We start from the raw sequence: 25,911 nt of genomic DNA, 5'->3' as shown, positions 1-25,911 counted from the left end.
GGTAAGATGGGGATACATGTGATTCAAAAAGGGGATACTAGAGGAGACTTGACAGTGGAACCAGATCTTTATGATGATATTCGCAGGAAGCAGGCTCTTGATTCTAAGATTTATGAGTGGAGAGCTGGAGTAGAGAAAGGGACAGTGTCTCGGTTCTCTATTCATTCTGATGGGAGTGTTCGGTTTGATGGGAGATTTGTGTGCCTAAGGATAAAGAGTTGAGAAAGACAATCATGACAGAGACGCATTGCACTCCATATTCAGTGTATCCGGGTGGTCACAAGCTTTATAGGGATCTGAAGAAGACTTTTTGGTGGATTGGGATGAAAAGGGAGACAGCTGAGTGTGTGGCTAGGTGTTTGACATGTCAGAGAGTCAAAGGAGAGCAGCGAAGACCACAAGGTAAGATTCGGTCTCTTGAGGTGCCTGAGTGGAAGTGGGAATCTATCTCCATGGATTTCATAGTGGGTTTACCGAGGAGCCAGCAAGGTGATAACATGATATGGGTGATCGTTGAAGGTTTGACTAAGTCAGCTCATTTTATTCCAATGAAAGATACGTGGAGTAAGGTGCAGTTGGCAAATGGCTACAGGAAGAATGTAGTGAGGTTACATGGGGTGCGAAAGGACATTGTGTCAGATCGGGATATGAGGTTCATTTCTAGATTTTGGCAAGAGTTACTGGAGTTGATTAGAACTACCTTTAAGATGAGTACTGCGTTTCATCTTGCGACGGATGGACAAACATAGAGAACAATCAAGACTTTGGAAGATATGTAAAGGGCTTGTGTGATAGAGTTTGGTGGTAGTTGGGAAGATAGTTTGGATTTGATTGAGTTTTCTTACAACAACATCTACCATGCGAGTACTGGGATGGCTCCGTTTGACGCTTTGTATAGGAGGAGGTGTAGGAGTCCGATTTGCTGGGATGATAGTGCTGAGGCAGTGGTTTTAGGACCACAGATGGTACAGGAGATGATAGAACAAGTGAAAGTGATTTGGCAAAAGATGAAAGCAGTCCAGGATCGACAAAAGAGCTATGCAGACTTACATCGCCGGGACATCGAGTTTCAGGTTGAGGATAAGGTTCTTTTGAAAGTGTCACCTATGCGTGGTGTAATGCAGTTCGATAAGAAAGGGAAGTTAAGCCAAAAGTTCATTGGCCCTTATGAGATTTTGGACTGTGTGGGAGAGGTTGCTTATCGGTTAGATCTGCCACAAGCTTTGGATCGTGTACATAATGTGTTTCATTTGTCTCAGTTACGGAAGTATGCGAGTAACCCTTCCCATGTGTTAGAGGTGGAGAACATCGAGTTGGATGAATACTTGTCTTATCTAGAGGTGCCAAAAGAAATTCTTGATCGCAAGGTTCGCAAAACAAGATCTGGGGAAATAGTGTTGCTTAAGGTTTTATGGTCCAATCACAATGTTAAGGAAGTAACTTGGGAGGCGGAAGTGGTTATGAAGAAGCGGTATCCGTCTCTTTTTGATTAGGTATATGTGGTTATGGGGACGTAACCATGTTTCTTTTAGGGGGGTAGGAGATGATCGCATAAGGTTTTGGAATGGTTTTATGTCGGTTTTGGTATAGTTTGTGCTTGTTTTGAGTCGGTATGAGTGATGTTTGGGTTTTGTTTTTGAGTTTTCATTGTGGTGTTGTATCATAGTTGAATTAGTAAGTTTGTTTTCGAGTATGGTTTTGAACTTAGGGGATGAAGTTCATTTTTAAGGAGGGAAGACTATAATACCTCAGATTTATGAGCTGTTGGGTACTCTATCTAGTAAGGCTTACTCTGTCGAATAGAGTTTTGCGTTCTAGAGAGTGTTCTGCCTGGTGGATACTCGATCGAGTAAGGGCAACTCGATCGAGTAGGCGGTACTCGATCGAGTACCTCAGTTACTCGATCGAGTAAGTTGGTTTATACGAGTTTTTGCCAGGTTTGATAGCAATGCGTGAAATGATATATAAAGTATTTTTCGTCAGTTTCTTTTACTTTTTACGTATTATAAAACCTTTACAAGAGAAAACAAACAACGTTGAATCCTCTCTCGCATTGCTATCAAATCCAAGGGCTAGAGTCGTCGGATTTCAGAGTTCTTTATACCGTTGAGATCGTCATATTGTGGGTAAGATCCTAGTACAGTTTTTATGTTAATTCGTTAGTTTTGGTTAAACCCTAATTGGGTAATTTGGGGGTGTTTGGGAGTATTGTTGATGATGGTTTGTAATTGTATGATTATATGTTCATAGGAGGTGATTTCGTAGAGGAACGCTTTTGATCCGCTGCTTGTGTTGATTTTGGTGATTGCATTCTAGGTAGGGTTTCCCTACTCAGTTATTGTATACATGATGTTAAGTGACTTATTCGATCGAGTAAGTCGGTTTATACGGGTTATTCCCCGGGTTTTGATAGCAACGTGAGAATGTTATATAAAGTTATTTTTACCAGTTCTTTTTACTTTTTCACTCATTCTAAATATTTTACACAAGAGAAAAGTTACGTAGCATTCCCTTCTCTGATTGCTATCAAATCCTAAGGGCTAGAGTCGTCGGATCGTAGAGTTCTTTACGCCGTTGAGACCGTCGCATTTTGGGTAAGATTCTAGTATGATTTTTATGTCATTTCATTGTTTTTGGTTGAAACCCTAATTGGGTATTTTGGGGATTTTGGGAGTATTGTGATGGTTAGATGGTAATTGTATTATTGTGTGATTAATAGGAGGTGATTTCGTAGAGGAACGTTTCTGATTAGCTGATTGTGACGATCTTGGTGTTTGCTTTTCCAGGTATGGTTTCCCTACTCAGTTATTGGTTACATCGTATTAGATGTTTGGTTGATTGTTGATGGTTGTTAATGTTGTTGATCTATGTTATGTTGGAATTGGTAACTGGTGATTGTTGTTGTATAGTTGGTTGGTTGTGTTTGTCTGTGGTTTGCGAGGTGCGTCCTCGGCTGAGTGGAGTCACTTGTGGGAGTGACTTCACGCCCTTGATTCGCCCTTTGTGAAACCCTTCACAAAGGGGATGTGCACATTAAGGAACTTGGGTTTTCGCTCGGTATTGATGAGCGGGGCTTAGATGGAAACGGCTGCGGTCCCCCACTGGCGGTGAGGATTACTGGTTGCGGCCTTAATTTGGCAGGACTAGACCTTCAGGCTAGTCAGGTGATTGGAGATGTGACGGAGTTGGGTGATTGTATGTATTATTGATATTGCTTTATCTTATATTGTGTAATCAGTAACTGACCCCGTTTAATTGTTTTAAAAACTGTGGTGATCCATTCGGGGATGGTGAGCAGTTATTGAGCAGGTATGAGATGGTTTGCGCGAGGATATTTGGGATCGAGTCACCACGTGTCACGAGTGTTCCATTTGTGTCGTTGAACTTATATTTCTTTTAGTTGGTTTTGTTAATTTGGAACAGCTGTATCACTTTACAGTTTTGGGATTTTGTTATGTAATCGCTTAAACTTATTTATCTAAAGTATGTTCTTTTATAGTCAACTTGATATACACATTGCCTCGGGTAACCGAGATGGTAGCACTCCCATGCATTAGGTGGTCTTGGTAAGGCACCTTGGTGTATGGGGGTGTTACATTCTCGGCCATTCATTTACTTTCACCTGCAGCCACACCTTTTGTCATTCTTTCTGCCACTCTACTTCACTTATTCTCGTCCGTCTTTTGCTTATCACTCCTCGATCAACACCCTCAGCAAAAACCTAGAGGTATTTTTAATTTTAAACCCATTTTTTGTTGTTTATTATTTCTATTTTATTTCGTTATTATTATGGTTATGGGGGTACGATGTTGTTAATGGTGGTCTGTATGCTGCGTTTGTGTAGTTTGTTTAAATCCTTGTTTTGCCAAGTGAATCTTTTTAGTTTAGAGTTGAGGATATTGTAATTAGGTCTTGATTGGGGTTCGGGTTTCGTAGTGTTGTTGCAGTTGATGGTTGTCCGGTATTATTATAATTATTATAATTGTTATTATGTCGGGGTTCAGATGTTGTAGTGTTGTTGCCATTGATGTTATATGAGAATTTAAGAAGAGAATCATAAATAGATATTGTGTATTACCTATGATGGTTTGTCTGGGGAAAGAGTGAACTAATTTAGTCAATGTCTGAGGGGAGCTCCGGAGCGGCTTCTGTTGCCTTGACCTGTCTTAAATGCGTCATCTCGATAAGTATATGGTTATCTTAGAGTCAAAGTTTGTATATCCTTCCATCTTCATGTCAATATTATAATTACATTGTTGTATTTGAATTATCCTTTTCGTTGAGGTTGCATGTTGAGCCTTATTAAGAGTAATATGCAATCCTATGAACTACCCTCGGTTGTCGTTTATATTAATAGGTCCTTGGTGGAATGAGAGGAATGACAGGCTTGCTTTGGGAAACTTCTTTACTTGACCCTGAAGAGGTCAAATACTTTCTCGTACATGAAAACCCACATTTTTTCCAACTAATTGAGAATGTTTTGTGGTACAAGCAGATTCTTAAGTGCTGATACTTTTATTTTGGTGTTACCCAGGGTGTTCGTTTTAGGGGTTTGTCTATCCCTGAGTGTCAAAAAGCCTTACCTGCTACGAAGCCAAAGAGGAGAATCATTGTCAGAAGGTCTTCTTTGGCTACTTTTGACCGAAAAGGTAAGAAGTTCCTATTTGAGACATGTTGTTCTTTCTAATTTCTCAACGTTTTAGCTAATGCAGGGTTTAGTTTTCGATTGAGAATTTTGTCATGAGCAGTTCCAGATACTACTTTATGTCTTAGAGTTCCTTATGCTTATCATGTAATCAATTGACAGTCGTGACACTTATGGCTGGGATGAGGTAGTAGGATGTCTATTTGTTTTGTTAAAGTTTATGTGATATATGATAGTTTACTGCATATGGTGATCGTTATAAAAATTTCCTCTATGTAAAATGTTTACGCACATAGTGTTGGGTTCTTATAATTCGGGTACCTTGAAAGGGCAAGTGCACCCGCTATCGGAAGATTTCTTTGAACCGTGCTTCTATGCTAGGTGCTTGGCTTGTCCTTGACACATTTGTAGTGTCTTTCTACCTTGTGTAAATGAAACCGTTGTTCTTTGGTTGCTTCGCTCTTTGACCTTGTATTTTTATTTTGGCTTTTGTGTTACTGCTTGTGATTTTGTCTGTGCTTGTATGAATGAATCTTAATGACTCAACCATTATCAGCTTAGTTCTTGACATTTTATTTATCACTGACTGACTACAGACGATGGTTATAAAACTATTGATGCTCTGCCGCACATTCAACGACTCAATTTGCTACTGGTGTCATGGACCCTCAGGAACATACTGGTTCCTTTACTTTTAAGACTCTCATTTTGCTATACATAGTATCGATCCTCGTCTTACATGTATAGGTAACGGTTTCGAAGAATAAGACATTGCATTTTTTGTGCAAGTTCAAAGCGAATTTCAAAAAGCATACTATGCTAGAAACCTGATTATATGCCTTCACTTGGTAAGTTGACTTCCAAAACCGGATGTAGGAAACATGACTGCACTTTATTGAATAAATTGTGGGTGCTCCGCTTCTACAAATTGTAGGGATTATGAAGCCCAGTGTCCATAATCCCGCCAATCAGAGTTGGGAATTGCCGGTGATCAACCCATTGATGAAGGCCCTGGGGCTGGAATGTTGCCTTCACCGGTTTGATTTCGACCGATTTGGACGAGGTGGGTTATTGGGTTTGTGATTTACGTTGCAATTGTTTTTCTTTTCTACCGGATTCATGTCCATATACGCCGGTCCAGTTGGGCGCTCTAGGGCCTATATTTGTTAACGTTATGTTCATATGATGAAATTGTGTGTTCAACGTATAATTGAAGTTGTATGGTTTTGAATACTTGTAAATTTAGTTAGTTTCATTTGCTTAGATATCTTTTTTTGTTTTGGAGGGGAGAAAGGATCTTTACCTTTGAGAATCTTGTATGTTCAACTTATTAATATGGCCTATTTTGAATGTTCAGCCTACGATCCTGTACATTTTTCCTTCAGTAGATGATCCTTTCACTAGCTCCGCCTCAAAATTCCTCGGGTAATTCTCTCATCTTAACTGCCTTTAATTAATTTAATACTTTTTTTTTAAGTTAGAGTTGATCTTCATCATTCTAGGTACATATCTACCCTCAATACCAAAGGCATCGGTTTTGCAAGGGTATTGGTGGGATCTTTTCTGGTAGGTATCTTTATTTTTCCTTTCTCTTTTTTAAAATTTAAAATGATTATTGGTTGATTTGGTAGTTTGATTAGTTATATTGTCCATAGTTTATGATGTTTGGGATATTTTAAGTTTGAGATTATCCATATTTGACTTTTTTGTTTTTGATTGTTTATCGTAATTCTGATGATTAGGTGTTGTTTATCGTAATACCGTTCGATTATGATGAGACCGTCGCATGTAAGAATTAGTGATCAAAGAGACGAGGCTTCTTTTGTTCTTGATGGAGGTGGGAAGTTTGAGTATACTGAAACTTGGCGATATTTGAGTAGATAAAAGTGGATGAAGGTGTTCCGTTTTGATTGTTGGAAGTACAGTCTTGACTAGGAGGCGTCAGTTGTTAACAATAGCACCACTTTCTCTCACTTGCCTAATAAAATATTCACTTAGTACAATTCCACATACCTTTTGCTCTCCACCACCATACAACTTAAAGCTCACTCATAATACTCAAATTCTTTTATACACACAGATCTTCCGACCCTTGATTGATCGAACTTTAACCCTAGCTTTCAGAAGTTGAGTTTTCGCGTTTCGAAGGAGGTTAGTTTTGCTCAGGTGTTCTTCTCGCATCCAGTTTGGACCTAATTTTCGTAATTAATGGTTGGAAACCCTATAACTTTGAAAAATAGAGTTGTGGGATCAGGAATTAGTTTATTTTGGTTTGGTTTGATGGGGAAGAGTCAACTGGCGGGTTGAATGTCACTGAAATGAGATTATTGTAGCGTTGTGTTATGCAATTGTTGCTGAGATTGTTATGGGGTGTTTGAGTTTTGACTAAGTTTTTGTTTTAGCAGCTTTTTTATCTGCCATTTGTCGCCTAAGTGTTAGCATGAGTATGCAAGACGTTTATGTTGTTTTGTTGACGTTTTAGGTATTAAGGGTTATAGTTTGCCATTTGGTTGCGTTTTCCATGTTGACTAATCACGACTGCTCTTGATCCTATCGCTTTGTCATACGTGGGTATCGCTGGTCGTCTTCTTAAGCGTGTCATTTCCTTAACCAGAGATGTATGCGGGCGACTTATCCTTTTGACACGAGGCCAACCAAGGTTTGTTCTTGTTAGTCTTATTACATGTAAGTACTTGTGTTATAAATAATAGTTGTTAAGATTTGAACTTGGTTTTTAGGGTTGGAGAGATACTTGGTTTGGAAAATGTTTGTTTATGGAACTTTTTGGGATGGAGAGATACTTGGTCTGGAAAATGTGTGTTTATGGATATATTGTTTTCAGCGAGTGTAACAATGTCAGGCTTATTAGAAGAGCTCTGATTTGGTTACTTACAGGGGGGGTCACAGTCCCATTATGGTTGTTAATACTCCTCATGCTACTACTTGCATTATAATCATGTTGATGTGACTCATAATTGCACACATTTAGTTCCCTAATTGAACCTATTTTGCATACTAATATAGCATTCCATAGCCGTTTTATCCGTCAAATGCTTCCTATTTTGCTTTCCTAGTGCATTTCGTATGTTTTGTAGGAAAGAAGACAATTAGGCGGAAATTCTCATCTCCCGTGCATATTTGGAAGCTTTTTGATGATATTGGATGGACTAGTATGAAGAGGAGGCAATAATGATGACCAAGGATATAGGAATAAAGAGTATATAGAAGGATCATAGGCTTAAAAGTAAGGATGACGAGAAGGAAGCCATTGCAAGAAGAAATTGCACGGAACCCAAACCAAGAGTTGCTCCTTTGGCTCTGAAAGTATGCTAGATGAAACAGCGTCAAAAAATCAAGTGGTCTAGGCTTTTGAATCACTCCAATAGGAGTCCGGATGAGGAATGACGTCCGTTTGACAATCCGAGCTCAAATAGATAAGATGTCCACCAATCCGCTCGTCTCGAGACTCAAGACGCTCGTCCCCAGACTCAAGACGCTCATCTCCCCTCCAAGACGCTCGGATTGTTTGGCAGACAAGAATGAAGAAGAACACTGCCTCAGATCCAAGCGTCCCATGCTCGATCCGCTCGTCTCCTCCCCTAACAATCCAAGCGTCTTCTCCCAGAGACGCACGGATTCCTTGGCAGAACCAACCGTACTGCAAGACGATCCCGGCATATTATGGCGGGACTAGCAACATGATATGCGCATCTCCTTCGAGAGGAGCATTTCCCTACTTAACACTTAGCAATGCTATTTACTAATCTACCCTTGCTTAACCTAATGATGTACTACTATATATACTCCAATTGTAATAATCAAAAGGACCAAGTTTCCTTAGATTAGATAAAATTCTTCCTTAGATTAGATTAAGCTTTCATTAGGAGTAGATTATAATAGATTACTCTTTAATCTTTCCACAAATCACACATTAATCTTTTCTTAATTATTGTTCAAGTTTATTATTGGGTAATTGAAGATTATTGGGTTATTATTGGAGAATTGACAACTCTTCATCAATCAATCAATCAAGTTCTCTTCTTTTATTCTTTGCTTTATTATTTGGATCATCTCAAGTTTGGTATAATTCTTTTACCCTTTATCTTCTTATCATGCTTATACTTGTTGTAATGATTGACACCATAAATGACATGTTTCCCATGATAATGAGTGAGTAGTTCTTTAGCTAGGATTAATGGGGAATTAAGCGAAACCAACATGGGGAATGATTCATGCTTAATCTAATATGTTTTCATAATTAATTTTCTTGTTTGTTGTGATTTCAACTTATGCACATGTTATGTTTAGTGAAATGCTAAGCCTATGAATCCTTGCATTTCTTACCCATCACTTATCTTTTCAATGAGACTTGTAAGATATAAACCAACTCGAGTCTCATTAGACCATGCATATAGTTGAATAAGAAGGACTAAGTCGACTTATAGGTGTTGTACAATCTAATTTATTCGGCTCCGGGACCCAAACCTTCATAGGGATTGTAAGATATACACTAATTCGATCCCATCACAACAATAAGTGCTTGCATCTAGTAGAGAACATGTTTGTATGATCAACTCCCATGAATTCCCTATGAACCCATGATATCCTAGCACTTTTAGTCATTTGTTTACATCTCTTAATTTATTGTTTGTTTTACTTTATTACTTTCATTAGTTTAGAACACAACTACAAACCCAAACAAATTGTGACACTAGCATAAATTGAGATAGATAGACTTAGAACCCAAAGCACACCGTCACATGGATCGACCTCGACTTAACCACTAACTAGTTGTTTGTTGAGAATATAAATGTGTTTGATTGGGAGACCCGACGACAAACTCTTCCATCAAAATGGCGTCGTTGCCCGAGACAGTGGTATGTGATTAAGTTCTTGTTTGTTTGTCTATTTTAATTGTGCTTTAGCCTTGAGGAACTTGTTCCTCAAGGTTTGTTCTTACCATTTTTGTGTAGTTTCCTTGGTTATAGTTGTTTCCTTGTCTTAGCTATGATGGCTGAAGACTTGACATATGGAGTATATGGTGGATCTTTTTGAGTATGATTATGGGTATGGGGAGTTTGAGGAGCAAGTCAACACAAACCTACCTTACAACTCATACAATGAAAATCCTAACTACTACCCCAATTTTTCCCGTCAAAATCACCACATCCAATATCAACAACAACCATCCACCCAAAACTCACAATACAACCAATTCCAAATGCCACAATATGTGCACTTTCACACCCACCCACAACAAGAAGATGAACTCATTCAAAATATGATTCTCCAAATGATGGGAGATCAACAGAACTTCTTCAAACAAATGCTAGAAGAGAGCCAAAAAAGGGACAACGTTCTTCAAGGCATTGTTACCCAAGGTGAGGAGTTGGAGATTCAAATTGATCAAAGAAAAGAAGCCTAAATAACTAATACTCACCATTCTTTAGACATTAATCATGAATGCGAGTTTGAAGAATTCACCTTTGATGAGAAGTGGGAAGAGCCAATCCCCTTGAGCTCTTGTGAGTATGAAAGTGTGGTATTTGATGAAGAATACATGAGGTTGAGTAAGCCAAATACTCTTAGCCTTTGTGAGTATGAGGGTGTGTCCTTTGATGTGAACATTGAGGTGTTGGAGAGAGAGTTGATGAGGAGGAGTGAAGCTCCCATTTATGATTCATATGAAGCTAGCGATGATGACAAGCCTATGGAAGAAGCTTATGCGGAATATGTGTCTTGCAAGGACTTATGGAATGAAGAAGAGGAATGGAGTGGTGAGATTGCCTCACTTGAGGAGCCTATCCTTGAGAAGTTTGAGGTATGCTTCCATGAAGAAGATGAATGCCTCTTTCCTATTGACCATGAAGACCTTTTTGCACCCACCATGGAACCTATGATTGTTGGAGATGATATGTTAGACCTTCTCCAAAAGGTCAAAACATCATATAAAGGGTACTTGGTGGAAAAGCTCAAGAACAAACTTGCAAATGACCATGCTTGTGGAAATTTGGCACCCACAACATCAATTCCAAAGGTACCCCGTCATCAATGCCATGAGAATTCTCCTTCTACTCTTGAAGGATTGATAAATCCAAATGCTATCACCATCACCAAAATTGAAGGAGAAGGTGGTGAATGGAAGTCTCCGGACGAATATGATCCACACTTCATACCTTATGTTGACAAGAATCATCGGCTTGTTGGTTTGAAGCATTTCAAAGACTCAAGTGCTAAGGGTAAGGTGAAGAAGAGAATGGATGACAAGCTCCCTTGGCCAAGCTTTATTTTGAATTGGAACAAACCATATTCATGCTTATTTGAGGATTGTGCCCAAGCATTTGACCGGTTGTTGAGAGCATTGAGCAACATGGACAACATCAATAACCATGGCAACAAGGAATGAGTTTGGTGGAGTCCTCCCTCAAACCACCATTTGTAAGATATCCTATCCTTTGACTTTGCTTTGCATTGCATTTACACTTGCATTTAGTTTATACATATACATTTAGCTTGCATTTGTATTATATTTCACATTGCAGTTACATTAGTTAGTTCATATAGTATAGTTGCATTGTAATATATCTCACATGATTCATGTAGATAGTTGCATATAGACTAGAATTCATGCATAGTCACTAATGACCAATCCTATTCTTTTCTACACTAGAAATAGTACTTAAATCGGTTGGGGAGGTTTGATCATAGGTGACCATAGTTTAATAGAAAACATGCATCATCTAGTGTAGTTTAGGTTGTATTCATTTGTTATATATGTCATATAGAATTGCATTTAGTTAGAGCATGCATTCATTCATATCATTGCATTTATTCAAAAATCCAAAAAACATGTACTTTCTTTTTCATTCCTACTCCTACATGTACATTGAGGACAATATCCAAAATAAAGTGGGGGGATGGGAATTTATATTCCAAAATACATAAAAATTGAAAAATTTTGAAAATACAAAAATATGTCTTTTTATTTCATAAAATCAAAAGCCATAAAAATTTCAAAAATTGAAAAACCCAAAAACATGTTCATTCCTTTTTAGTGTAGAATTGTATATACTTGTTTGCTTGTTTGTCTATCCTTTGTTACATTGATCGACTACGCCACATCCGAGATATGAGGATATTGAAGACCACATGGTATGATCTTTTCAATCTCCTTTTTCCTCTTTATGTTAATGACTATATGGCTTTATTTTGATTGATGCGGTATGAAACAATGTGATTATAGGGATTGCATTTAGATTATTTGGCATACTAATTGGTAGAAGCATATGCATTAGGTTGTATAAATGTTAGTTGCATCATGGTATATAGTTGCATTTAGGAAAAAATTTGTGAAAGCATCTAGTTGGGAAACTTGACAAGTGTATATAAGGCCCTTGTAGATACTTTTTCTTCTTGAGACTTTGCTTGTTAGAATGCTTGTAAAACACTCTAGGATGTGTCATGCTAGTATCCTTTGACCCATGGATTAAGGCCTAGTCAAGAGTACCTTGTGGTGTGATAACTCCTTGGCTACCGTTTATTCCAAGGTGACCCTTGAAACCATGCAACCGTCATCCATGTTCTCCCAAATTTTGTCATCAAAAAAAATGGGCACAAAAATTGTTCAAAATTTGAGTTCAAGTATCGAAATGAAAAGTCAAGAAAGTTGCAACTGCATCAAAAGAAAAGAGGAGTAACAAAACTCCTATGATTCAAATATAAGCACCCTCCCTACAAATGGGGTAGCTTTGAAAATGTTCAAAAATGCAAAAAGTTGAAAAGTTGTCAAGTATTGAAATGTCAAGCATCAAAAGAAATGGCAAAAAGAAATGTTCTCAAAATGTCAAATGCCACAAATTGGGGGGAAAACAACAACAAAAAGCAAACTCCCAGATGAAACTCAAATACTATCGATCCCTTTATCCATTGAATCCGCTTTTGTGCATGGTAGAGAGGGGACGACCCTTCTTCTTGTCTAGGCAAGAAGGGAAATTCCGCGATCCTCCAGTGTTTCTAACACCATAGGGAGCATACTCTTGAGGAAAGCATTTAACGATTGAGGACAAAGGTACCCTAGCTTGACACAACTTGGAGGTGATTTATTGGTATCCTTCTAGACTTAGTAGTTTGAAGAAACCGTATCTATAATGGAGTGTGTACCCTTATATTGTTTCCCTTATAGATAATTTCCGCCACTCAGATGAGGAAAGTGGCTATTCTTTTGTAGATGCATCCATTACTTGTTTTGTGTGCTTTAATGCTTGGATGTATCGCCATTTTGGCAAGCCCCACCTTGCCTTGCAAGAAGGCATTCTACCTCATGGTTGTCTTGTTGTGAGTTGAAGGGACAGAGTAAGACCCGCTAATTGTCTCACATCGGTTATATTATTAGGATAGTTTAAATAAAGGTCTAGTTCTAGTCACCTTTTTACTCGGGATGAGTAAAGGTTCGGTTTGGGGATATTTGATGTGACTCATAATTGTGCAAATTTAGTCCCCTAATTGAACCTATTTTGCATGCTAATATAGCATTCCATAGCCGTTTTATCCGTCAAATGCTTCCTATTTTGCTTTCCTAGTGCATTTCGTATGTTTTGTAGGAAAGAAGACAATTAGGCGGAAATTCCCGTCTCCCGTGCATATTTGGAAGCTTTTTGATGATATTGAATGGACTAGTATGAAGAGGAGGTAAGAATGATGACCAAGGACGTAGGAATAAAGAGTATATAGAAGGATCACAGGCTTAAAAGTAAGGATGACGAGAAGGAAGCCATTGCAAGAAGAAATTGCGCGGAACCCAAACCAAGAGTTGCTCCTTTGGCTCTAAAACTATTCTAGATGAAACAGCATCGAAAAACTAAGTGGTCTAGGCTTTTTAATCACTCCAATAGGAGTTCGGATGAGGAAATGACGTCCGTTTTACAATCCGAGCTCAAATAGACAAGCTGTCCACCAATCCGCTCGTCCCGAGACTCAAGACGCTCGTCCCCAGACTCAAGACGCTCGTCTCCCCTCCAAGACGCTCGGATTGTTTGACAGACAAGAATGAAGAAGAACACTGCCTCAGATCCGAGCGTCCCGTGCTCGATCCGCTCGTCTCCTCCCCTAACAATTCGAGCGTCTTCTCCCAGAGACGCACAGATTCCTTGGCAGAACCAACCGTACTTCAAGACGATCCGAGCATATTATGGCGGGACTAGCAACATGATATGCGCATCTCCTTCGAGAGGAGCATTTCCCTACTCAACACTTAGCAATGTTATTTACTAATCTACCCTTACTTAACCTAATGATGTACTACTATATATACTCCAATTGTAATAATCAAAAGGACCAAGTTTTCTTAGATTAGATAAAATCCTTCCTTAGATTAGATTAAGCTTTCATTAGGAGTAGATTAGAATAGTTTACTCTTTAATCTTTCCACAAATCACACATTAATCTTTCCTTAATTATTGTTCAAGTTTATTATTGGGTAATTGAAGATTATTGGGTTATTATTGGAGAATTAACAACTCTTCATCAATCAATCAATCAAGTTCTCTTCTTTTATTCTTTGCTTTATTATTTGGATCATCTCAAGTTTGGTATAATTCTTTTACCTTTTACTCTTTATTGTTTATTTCGTCAATCTTCTAATCATGCTTATACTTGTTGTAATGATTGACACCATAAATGACATGTTTCCCATGATAATGAGTGAGTAGTTCTTTAGCTAGGATTAATGGGGAATTAAGAGAAACCAACATGGGGAATGATTCATGCTTAATCTAATATGTTTTCATAATTAATTTGCTTGTTTGTTGTGATTTCAACTTATGCACATGTTATGTTTGGTGAAATGCTAAGCCTATGAATCCTTGCATTTCCTACCCATCACTTATCTTTTCAATGAGACTTGTAAGACATAAACCAACTCGAGTCTCATTAGACCATACATATAGTTGAATAGGAAGGACTAAGTCGACTTGTAGGTATTGTACAATCTAATCGATTCGGCTCCGGGACCCAAACCTTCTTAGGGATTGTAAGATATACACTAACTCGATCTCATCACAACAATAAGTGCTTGCATCTAGTAGAGAACATGTTTATAAGATCAACTCCCATGAATCCCCTATGAACCCATGATATCCTAGCACTTTTAGTCATTTGTTTACATCTCTTAATTTATTGTTTATTTTACTTTATTACTTTCATTAGTTTAGAACACAACTACAAACCCAAACAAATTGTGACACTAGCATAAAATGAGATAGATAGACTTAGAACCCAAAGCACATCGTCCCATGGATCGACCTCGACTTAACCACTAACTAGTTGTTTGTTTAGAATATAAATGTGTTTGATTGGGAGACCCGACGACACTCTCATCACATGTCATTTCCTTAACCAGGAATATCAAATCATGTTTGAGTAAAAGATTATTAAAAGTGAATTTTTATGAACCAGTGCTTATGATTTACAATTTCCTCACATATTTGTTGACATTAAGAAATATGGTTTTTGATTTCCTAGGGGAAGAAAATACATTTACTTAGGGAGAATTGATGCTTAATTTGAGGCTATTGTTCTACTCAGTTCGGGCTTGTCGTGTGTGGGAACAAACAACTTGCATTCTAATCATCCGCCTAACCCTGGTGAGAGGCTACATTCTTTATTTGGTGGCTGATTTAAGTTGCTTTGAGATCTATTAACGACTTTCTCATGTTTAAAGTTTCTACGCTTTATGTTTCGATTAATAGTTTACCATGAGTTGCTCTTTTAACTAGATCTGTATTAATTTTGCGTTATCTCTCCATATAATTATACATTATCCGTTTTTGTTGTGGGAATTAAAGGCATTTTCCAAGTAAAATTAAACTAGCAGCGTCTCAGGAAGCCAGACAGCTTATACTTTTTCATAATATTCACTGAATCACTGGTTTTGTCAAGTGTTGTTTGAATTATGTTTACTGACGGGGCTATTCAAGAGTGGCTGAGAGGGAGAGAGATATGGCTGGTTTACCATGAGTTGCTCTTTTAACTAGATATGTAGTAATTTTGCTTTATCTTTCCATATAATTATACATTATCCGTTTTTGTTGTGGGAATTAAAGGACATTTTCGAAGTAAATTTAGACTAGCAGTGTCTCAGGAAGCCATGCAGCTTATACTTTTTCATAATATTCACTGAATCACTGGTTTTGTCAAGTGTTGTTTGAATTATGTTTAATGACGGGGCTATTCGAGAGTGGCTGAGAGGGAGAGAGAGATGGCTAGTTTTGCACTAATCTATTCTAAAATCGCACGTTACTTAGCCAAATACTCATACAAATGAATTTGTTAATAATTACCTTAATCGTGGTATTAATGCGGTCTTAACGTGATGTTTATGTAAATTTGACTTAAGTATTCGTGGAATTACAAGTGTATTTTGTCGTAAATCTCAACTGTGAGGATTCGATCTCACTGTTTTTTGTTTTCGGGTCTCAATGATGAAAATTATTCAATTGTTTGGCTTGGGATGTGCTTATAGCAGTTTCAAACGGTTATGTATATAGTCAGAAATCAGGAATTAGGGCTTGGGTATCATTAGCCAAAGGCTGCATTATAATCATCTATTGAAAAAAATACATTGCATGGTCTGATTACTCATTAGCTTGTGGCCACTCACATGTTTCAAGGTAGCTTAAGCTGAGTAGTAAGGCACTTTATGTTATCGTGGAACCATGACCCAATGACTGCAGTTTAGGTTAGATAAAAAAGCCTTTCATATAAATTTTGTCAATTTTCTCTTTGCAAAGTTACCAATGAATCATTCCTCCATGTAATATGTTCATTAAGTTATGAACTACATATCTTCCCATGTTATATATAAATGTTGTTTGTTGTCAATTTCATTTGACGATTATGCCTAAAGAGTGGAAGAGCGATTGTGCTTGATTTTGCACTATTTGAGAGGGGAAATGGGGAGAGGGAAGGAGGGAGAGAGACTCTGGTGTTGTTCAAATTTATTTGTGCAGATTTATAGGGAAATAAGCACAGGGAAAGGGGGAGAGAGAGGAAGAGGGAGGGATGACGAGTTCGATGCAAAATATGATGTTACTCGGCGTTACAACTACATTGATTGTTATTTATTCTTGCGTAGGATGACGGGTTTGATGTTGTGATAGGCATACAACAAAGGCTGACAAGTTGACAACCAACAATTTGATGGAAGCTACACCTTGTGCCCTTCTAGCCAAGGAGTCCGTGGGAAGAAAGGGTATGTCTACAGTGGTCCTAAGGATGTCGGACTTCCCGGGAAAGGTGGCCATTGTAAGTTTCCCTTGCTATGTTGTACTTTTTTTTTGATGAGTTTTACTATGGTAGGAAGTGTCGTCAAAGCTTGTCTCATGCTATTTTAGAGTAAGATAAACCTATTTGACTATAAATGTTTTTAAATTGCACAGGACATCGTAAGAGACGTTTTTCAAGTTAGATCCCGTAAATCAGCCCTAAATAATTGGCAGAGTATACAATGACCTACAGTCCTACATGTTATTTGAAAGCTATTGGGGCGGTCGTTTGCGTCTCAGTAACTAAGAAACTACTCAAGGCATTGGTTGCAAAGTTTTTCGTAACAGACTACTATGAATACCTTGCATTACTGAATTTATCTTATTTCGAATACGTGCAAGCTAAGTTGTATAGTGTTAATTGTTTTCCGTGTACGTATATGTCCAACTGATGGACTGTTCGTTTACAATACTATTAAGGCTAATTTGATAACTTATACCTTGAATAATCCATTTTTTCAAATCTTATACCTAAGATAACTTTCTTTAATATCTTATACCTAAAATCCTAATTTCTTCAATACTTAATACCAAATCTCAAATAAAAACATAAATTGATTATCTTACCCTTTCTAATTCACTAATCACCATCCTTTGGCCACCACATTAACCCATCCCCACCATATTAACCCATTAACCCCCCCACATCACCTCACCAACACGCACCACTCGACACCACCCACAACACCGCGTACCCCACACACCATACACCACCAGATCTGCCACCACCTACCCCACCCACCATTACTCCCCACGGTCACCTCCCTCCACTCGACAACACCAACACCACTCACCTCATACTGGAAAACGACCCACCACCTCATACTCTCTCCTCTTTTCTTACACTCCTGGCCACCACCACCACTCACCACCACCACCCCTCATCTCTCTTTCTCGTTGCCACCATGCCCTAGTCACCGTTCTGCCTCCACCACTACTAGATCTGCCACCACAACTCATGCACCCTACCACCACAGCCTCTCCTCCATTGTCGACCACCTTACCTGACACACCTCCTCCTCCTCCCTCTCCAGCCCACCAAACCCGACACCTCCTCACCATACAAACACCAAACAAAAAAAAACACAAAAAGGCTAGATCTGGGTGAAAGGAGAGAGAAAGAGGCGAGAAAGGAGAGAGAAGCGGTGGTTGTCGTTGGTGGCTCGTGGTGGTACCGGCGACGAGAGGAGGTGACTGGAGGTGGTGGTGATGAGGTGATGTGGTGGATGTGGGGGGTTAGTGGGTTAATATGGTGGGGATGGGTTAATGTGGTGGCCAAATGGTGGTGATGGGTAATTAGTAAGGGTAAGATAGTCAATTTAGGTTTTTATTTGAGATTTGGTATTAAGTATTGAAGAAATTAAGATTTTGGGTATAAGATATTAAAGAAAATTATCTTAGGTATAAGATTTGAAAAAATGGATTATTCGAGGTATAAGTTATCAAATGGATTACTCAGGACAGGATGAATAGGATGCATATTATTCAGTCAAACTGCTGTTTCTTATGTGGGGATGATGAGGAGACCATTGATCATTTATTCTTCAAGTGTTTGTTCAGTAAAAGGTGCTTGCAGCTTTTGATACAGTGGTTGCAGATGTCTATTCCTGAGCATGGTGTGATTGACTGGTGGATTCATCTTAGATTGCCATCGTTGATGGTCAAAAACAGGTCATTGCTGTTGGAATTGCTAATTTGATGTATCAAATTTGGTATTACAGAAACTGTTGCAGGCTAGATCAGGTAGTTCCTAGGCCTGAAGTGGTGTTTCAAATGACTAGAATGAATGTGTGTAATAGGATTCGAAGTAAAAGTGAGCTAGGAGTGTCTAGTATAGCAAAGTAGTGGATTGATAGTCTGCTAGCACGCAGCTAAGGTGTGTGGGTGAATTGATGTAAAGTGTAATGGGTGATTTGTCATTAATATATATATCTTACCTTTTCCCAAAAAAAAAAAAGTTATCAAATTAGCCTACTATTAATTCCTTTGTTTGGATACTGTACGTGGTATAGTGCTTATCGTCTTCTATCTAGAACTTATGAGACGTAAATCGCAATGTCCACTCCAGCTATGACACTTACTAATTAGGTCGTCTAAATAATTAACAAAATTGGGGTTTCGCACCGGGCACGGAGCAACAACTAGTTAACCAAAAAATTGGGAATCGAATTCCAAACGCACATCACTCGGAGATATGACATACCCATACACAAAAGAAAGGCCCCCTTTATTTTATCACCAATTTTCATTATAGACGGACAGTATAGACGGATAGTGTCCATCTCACAAATTAAAGTGGGTAGTGCAAATGGTTGGGAAATGGATACATCCACTTGCACTATCCACTTTAATTTGTGAGAGAGACACTATTCGTCTATAGTGTCCGTCTATAATGAGACGGACTGCAATTTTATTAATCAAACACTAGTATAGATCCCGCGCCAATGCACGGTTTTTAGATAGAAATATTAAAGAAAATAACAATTATACAACTGATATTTAACTCAATTTGAAATTTAATTGTAAAATATAATATTATTAATGTTTTTGTATTAGTCGGTGGAAATGAAAAAGTTCATTATAGTCCAGTTGTAGATATAATATAATAAAAGTGCAATTACATATATGATATAATAAAAGCCTAATTACAGATTTGATATAATAAAAGCTCAATTATAACAAAATTCATTCTCTTATTCTTTTAGTATAATCTGAGGTGTCACACGAGCCCGACTACACAGTAGACACTATTCTAAAACCAACACCATCGCGGTGGGGAGAGAAAACGACGAGTTTCGACGAACTCCCTAATTCTAGGTAAATTTTCACGCTCTTCCCCATTTTCATTTCAATTGCGATTCAATCTTCTTTTCGATAACATCATTGATTTCGAGCAATGAATTTGATTTGGTTTTTTTTTTTTTTTTTTTTTTTTTGAATTATTACTCATTTTTTCGATAAAATTTGGCTAGGGTTTAATTAGTTACTCGCCTTACTGCATTTCTAACTCAGACGATTAATTATCTTAGGGTTGATTATTTGCTAATTTTAATTCATTAATTTTGTTACTGCTCGATTTAGGTGCTGCTATTTCAGAGTTTTATTTTCAATTTATTTGGAATAATTCAATTAGTTTTGGAGATTAATCCATATGCTATGCTGCGATATTCTCAACCGCGTTTTTACTAGCTAGTGGTAAGGTTGCGTACATCTAGGCCTTCAAATATATCGCTTTGTGGGATTAGTAAGCTAGGCGGTGATGGTGGTGGTTCTTTTGTCGTAGTTGCTGGAGGATGGGACGGTAAAAGAGGAATTTTTGTTTAGGGAACGGAATTCTGAGTCTTGAGAAAAGCTTTTTGTGGTAGTTTATTGGAGGCGTTTGTTATTGATTCTGAAAGTACTCAGGTTTCATATCAATTACTTTCAGTATGACGGTTTATGTTCAGAGGCTGTGTTGCGCTCCTTTGCTCTGTAGGTTAGTGGTTGCAACTGTTTGATCATGTACCCTGGGTCCCTGCCCCGCAGCTAATACAACATCGTCTGTTTGGATCAATTGTAGATAGGCAAGGAGTTGTCTGATTTTTGTGTGTGTTAAATTAAAAGGAGTTAGAGAATAGGCTGTTGTTGCTTATGCTGGTACATGTTGAAATTGTTCTGTACAAATCAATGAACATTTGGCCATTTGGGTGCAAGTAATTGTGATATCATTCACAGTGATGATGATTTTTTTGCAGTGTATAGTCGTGTGCGAGTCTATAACGACTAGTTTTAGTTGTTTAGGATATGTTGGGCGCAATTTTTACATTTAGAAGAGTCAATCATGGCGATATATGGCTTTTGAATATAAAAGATTAAAAGAAAAATGAGACACTAAATTGTGCGCGCTTTTAATATTGTGAAGTAGTAGTTTGTTGATGCAATTCTCGACACAATTTTTATGGGTCACCTAGTAACAATGAAAAGTTGCATTGATACGTTTAACCTCCAATTACCTCGCCATTGAGTGATTGGGGTAATGGTATTATAATCGTTATATCGTAGGATTATTTAAGGCGATGCAATTTGTGTTTGTTCGTCTATCTGCATTATCATTTGCACTTCTTTCCACTGTACATTACAGAAAGTGTGTGTCATTCAACGTCTTTTAATTCGGCAGGTCAATTGGTAGATTAAATTTGCCTAACATTGCACTATGGATTCTGATGTACCCTCTCCCAACGAGGAAAGCAATGAACAGAAGGCCCAGTTTCGCAAGCCCACAAATGAGACAGCTCATCGAAAATATAGACGTCATTCCCCTATGGATAAATTGTCTGATGAAGATGGTCAGTCTTTCTTTGCTGCAATTATGTGTGGTTATTGTTTTATATCTGTTCAAAAGGTTGTAGAACGGAGGCTTTTATTAGATGTTTTAATTTTAACTCTTCACATTGATTTCTCAGTTCTAATAAGTGCTGGTAATCTGATACGACTTGCTGCTGTCCGACTTCCTACTATGTACTTGTCTTGTTTCTTTACTCTGGCTCAAGCTTCCCATCCCATGCCATTTTAAACATTTGCTATAATGTTTTCTCTGCTAGTGTCCATCTAACACTACTTTTAGTACAACTACAACAAACGTACTGCTGTTAGTTTCTTTCTATTTTACCATTAATTTACGTCTTTTTTCTTGAAAATGTGATGTATTATCATTATGAAAGGTATAATGTACATCACTGCTTTTGGAATTAGGGGATCCTTGTACTCTTTTAAGGCCTTGAACTTGTGAATATGCATGTTATCAGTTAGAGCTTTGTGTTAGAGGTGGTTGAGCTGGGGAGTATATAATGCTAGCAGTTGAAAAAGAGATCGTGATTAGCTAGTGTCACTCTATTTTTTAGTATATACAAATTAACCAACTTGCTTTTGGGATCAAGATTGCATATTGATCACCCCATACATATGTGAAATCTTAGCGATTGCATGAATTGATGAGGGGATATTACTCCAAAGAATATCCTACACTTTCTTGAGCTTCAAATTGTTTTAAAATGGTGGCTTTTTTTATGGTCCATACTTCTTTTTGACAAGTAATTGAGCATATTGATTTAAAGGACACTAATGGAGTGACACCCATGTATGGAAAAGATACCACAAAGTGTTGCCCACATATAGATGGAGAACAAGAGGTCAAAGGATTAAGCTCTCAAATTATCATGAGTACTATTATTGTCTGGTGATTCTGGTCCATACTGACTACTGAGTCATCAAAATTTACTGTTTTGTTTTCATTTTGAAGTACGCATGCTTCAAAACTGAACCTCCACTGACTGTTCACTTCAGGGAGCCCAAAGCATGATCGTAGATCTAGAAGAAATTATAACGTGATTGACTCTGAGAGGAGGAAAGAGGATAGGGTGGATGACAGGCTATCCAGTCGGAGCGAACATGGTCAGCGCAGTGACTCTTACAGACACTCTTCAAGAGGCAATAGGCATGATGAGCAGTCTAAATATGGAAAGCACGCTGATGAAGATGACAGAAGTCATCGAACAGGTCGAGATTCAAGAGCTGTCGCTCATTCTGACTCGAGAGACCGTGAGCGTGACTATAATAGGTCAAGAGACCGCTACAGGGACGTGGATAGGCATTCACGAGATCAATCTGATGTTGCAGTCAAGAAATACAAAGAGAAAGAGCCGTCTTCTGATAGAACTGGGTATGATGGGAGACGTAGCAGTAGTAGGTATGATGACCGCGATAGATATGTTAGGGATAAAGATCATCGAGATGACAAGAGGGAGTATAAAAGCTCTAGAGATCATAGAAGTGACCGTACAGCTTCCTTCGATGATTCTGTGAGGCAACGAAGTGATTATAAATCAAAATGGGAAACTGATGATGTGAAGGATGTGGGTGCATCAAAATGTGAACAGGACAAAAATGATCCAGTGGATTGTCATGGAGATGAACTGAATATACCAGGAACGAAAGGTGAACATAGTCTTGTGAGTGACGACACTACTGCAAAAAGACCAAAGCTATTCAGCTCCGAAGATACTGAAACGAGAAAAGGTGGGATGTCTGGTTTTATTTTTTACTTTTTGATTTTCATGCTCTTCTTTCTACACATCTTTGTCAAAACTGAATTCACGGTGGATGACACATGTGACTCTAAAACGTATCCCAGATCATGCTCCTGCTAATGGATCTGAATCTGTCGCTGGTGTGGATGCTGCCAAAGTTGCTGCTATGAAAGCTGCCGAATTAGGTAACTACGTTTTTTCAAGAAGTTTGTTTGACTTCAACTGTTTCCAATTGTCAGATGCATTATTAGGTTTGTGTAGATAAAGTCCAAACCGTGTTTCTTGTGTCTCTTATGTGGAGTTCTCTTACTACACATTTATGCCTCTGTCTGCCATAATATTATGGGCAATGGGTGAATTGTTGAGTGAAGTTGATATGAGAGAAGAGGTTTTTATTTTAAATAGTAAGCCAAAGTTTTGTTCTATTTCCTATGAAGCCGACGACTTGTTAATCTTCGGTTCTGGATTATGATGGAATAAAGCAAAGTAGCGCACTAACTTGATTGTGCTTCTTTTTATTGTGAAGTAGCAGTCATTCGGTGCAATTTTGTGACGTAAATTTCATTTTGAGTCATTGAAACAGCCTCTATGTGTTGCTTACATAGGGGTAATGCTACCTACATCCAACTCCCTTCCCCTCAATTTTTGGGAGCCCTCAAGGCATTGTGGTGAGGTTGTAACAGGTCAAAGCGTCTATCTGAATTTCATTGTATAGCCTTTCTGCTTGGTCCGGATTTGTAATCCTGAAGACACGAGTATGGTAAATCCTAGATTTAGTGACATAATCAATCTTGCATAATGATCATTTTATCCCCTCTCTTAAAATCCTCTTTTTGGTGGGGTTATGTGTACTTAGGATAGAGATTGAAAGCTTTGAGAATTTGATTTTACATGTTGGTTCTTCTAAGTTCTACAATTAAGATTTTCAAATGGATATGAGATTCAGAGACAGAGATGATTTATAATTGCATATTTACTTCCAATCCTTGTTCTGTGCCCCGCATATTTCCACTCTGTCTGGAGGGTTAACTTGGGTTGCATATTATGTTTGGGGTGTTGCACGCAGTTAATAAGAACCTCACTAGTACTGGGATAATGACTGCTGATCAGAAGAAGAAGCTGTTATGGGGAAGCAAAAAAAGCACCCCTACAGAAGAGGTACATCTTGATTACTTCCCTCTGTTATACTTGATGTTTCCCCTCTCTTTACTTTTTTAAAATTCAGTGGCTTCCACCATTGAGGGTATTGAACTTGAGAGTTAAAAGCATCAATCCCTAGATGCCCGCACTAGGCATTTAAGAAGTTCTATTAAGTTTAGGGGTACTAGTGATGTTTGTAAAAAACTAGTGGCACCGCGTAAAATTCAAAAAACACGAGGGTACTAGGTAGAAAAACCCTTTACTTTTTTTTATACTCGCCGGTGAAGCATAGGGATTAATCCGATGTGGTAATGGAGGTGGGTGTTGTAATGGGTAAAGCCATAAAGGGTGGGTAGTGATTGATGGTTGTAGTGATGGTGGGAGTGGGTGTTGTAATGAGTGTGAGATGATTAAATAGCCGTGGTAGTTTTGACAGGGAGAGGAGGTTAGCAGTTAGAACTTAGACGCTGATTGAAGGGAAAAGAGCACAAAATTAACTATTAATCATAATGATGATATTAGGAACAGAATTATTACACCATCAGACAGGGATCCAAAAATAGAGTAAATAATCAAAACCTAGAACTGTTTTGAAAATAAGAAAACATGGAATAAAAAATGACGCTGCTCTAGTTTGGGATTAATTTAAATTTTCTTTTCGTTCGACACTTAAGTTTTTTTATTACTGTGTCTCTGATATGCATATACAGCCTAGCAACCGCTGGGATTCAGCCATGTTTTCTGATCGTGAACGACAAGAGAAGTTCAACAAACTCATGGTAATTATCTTTTATGCCTTGTTACATTGGCTTTATCAACAGTTTATTTTTGAAAAGCATAGGTACTTTTTGGTCCTTGATTCTGATGGAATAAATCAAAACGGCTCACTAAAGTGGTTGCGCTTATTTCTTTTGTGAAGTATTGGTCTTACTGATACAGTTTCCATCTTGAGTCATTCAGAAACAGCCTCTTTGTGTTGCTAACACAAGGGTAGGCTGCGTAAATGCGTAATCCGAACCCCCCCTCTCTCTTACCTCACATTTGCGATAGTCATTGAACTCTTGGAGAAGCAATACACTGCGATAGTGATTGAACTTTTGGGATAATGTTGTTGTAAAAACACTCTGTTGTATTTTATCCAACAAGTTTATCATCAGTTACTCCAGTTTACTAACACATTTTCCAGACTCTGAGGTTGCCTTGGTACATATGGCCAATTGTAGGGTGTGAAGGGCGAAGTGAAGACTGCCTCAAAACCAGCAAGCAGCCAGGATGCAGAGAAACTGCAAGTCGATTTGGAGAAGCAATACACTGCTGGCCTACGACGGCGAGACGGCCGTACTGTGGGTTTAGGGCTCTAAAGGTTTATCTAGAAACTTCACCTGGGACTTTATCCATCTGTTTGATATATGTCCATTTGTACTGGGATTTTGTTCACTGTAGTTTCGTACGTGTTGAAACTCGGAAACAATCACTGTATGTCCCTAGAAATTCTTGTTCAATTTTATCGTTTAAAGAAGCACTCTACAACATACGTATGAATGGTATGATAATCCCGCCCATATATAAGTGCAATACGGACGATGATAATTACCAACTTATCAGCAAATTCACGGCCCTAATACTACGATGATGGTTCTAGGATTCTAGGAGTTCAGCGAGAGAGCTTCAGAACAATATTTAGAGGTTATATCTTACCCGGGATGGCTTAATGAGTATGGTGTTGAAAATGATTGAACAT

The 25,911-nt window shown here is 38.2% G+C and overlaps 1 protein-coding gene across 2 annotated transcripts; it reads left to right on the top strand.

The window, feature by feature from the left end:
* The first annotated feature begins 19,616 nt into the window (after nucleotides 1-19,616).
* Nucleotides 19,617-25,818, top strand: LOC141657285 (uncharacterized). 2 transcript variants are annotated; one of them, XM_074464462.1, is made up of 7 exons: nucleotides 19,617-19,782; nucleotides 21,122-21,290; nucleotides 22,288-23,019; nucleotides 23,135-23,215; nucleotides 24,097-24,188; nucleotides 24,881-24,949; nucleotides 25,394-25,737. In XM_074464462.1, the coding sequence occupies exons 2-7, from the start codon at nucleotides 21,158-21,160 to the stop codon at nucleotides 25,529-25,531; spliced, it is 1,245 nt and encodes a 414-aa protein (XP_074320563.1). In that variant the 5' UTR covers nucleotides 19,617-19,782; nucleotides 21,122-21,157; the 3' UTR covers nucleotides 25,532-25,737. The 2 variants fall into 2 exon arrangements, with proteins under 2 accessions (XP_074320563.1, XP_074320562.1); XM_074464461.1 differs by having other exon boundaries at nucleotides 19,689-19,782; nucleotides 25,357-25,818.
* Nucleotides 25,819-25,911: the final 93 nt, after the last annotated feature.

The sequence above is a fragment of the Silene latifolia genome, chromosome 5, assembly GCF_048544455.1.
Source record: "Silene latifolia isolate original U9 population chromosome 5, ASM4854445v1, whole genome shotgun sequence".
Classification (NCBI taxonomy): domain Eukaryota; kingdom Viridiplantae; phylum Streptophyta; class Magnoliopsida; order Caryophyllales; family Caryophyllaceae; genus Silene; species Silene latifolia.
Note: the sequence above shows the minus strand (reverse complement) of the source record. Positions and strands in the feature narration are given on the sequence as shown.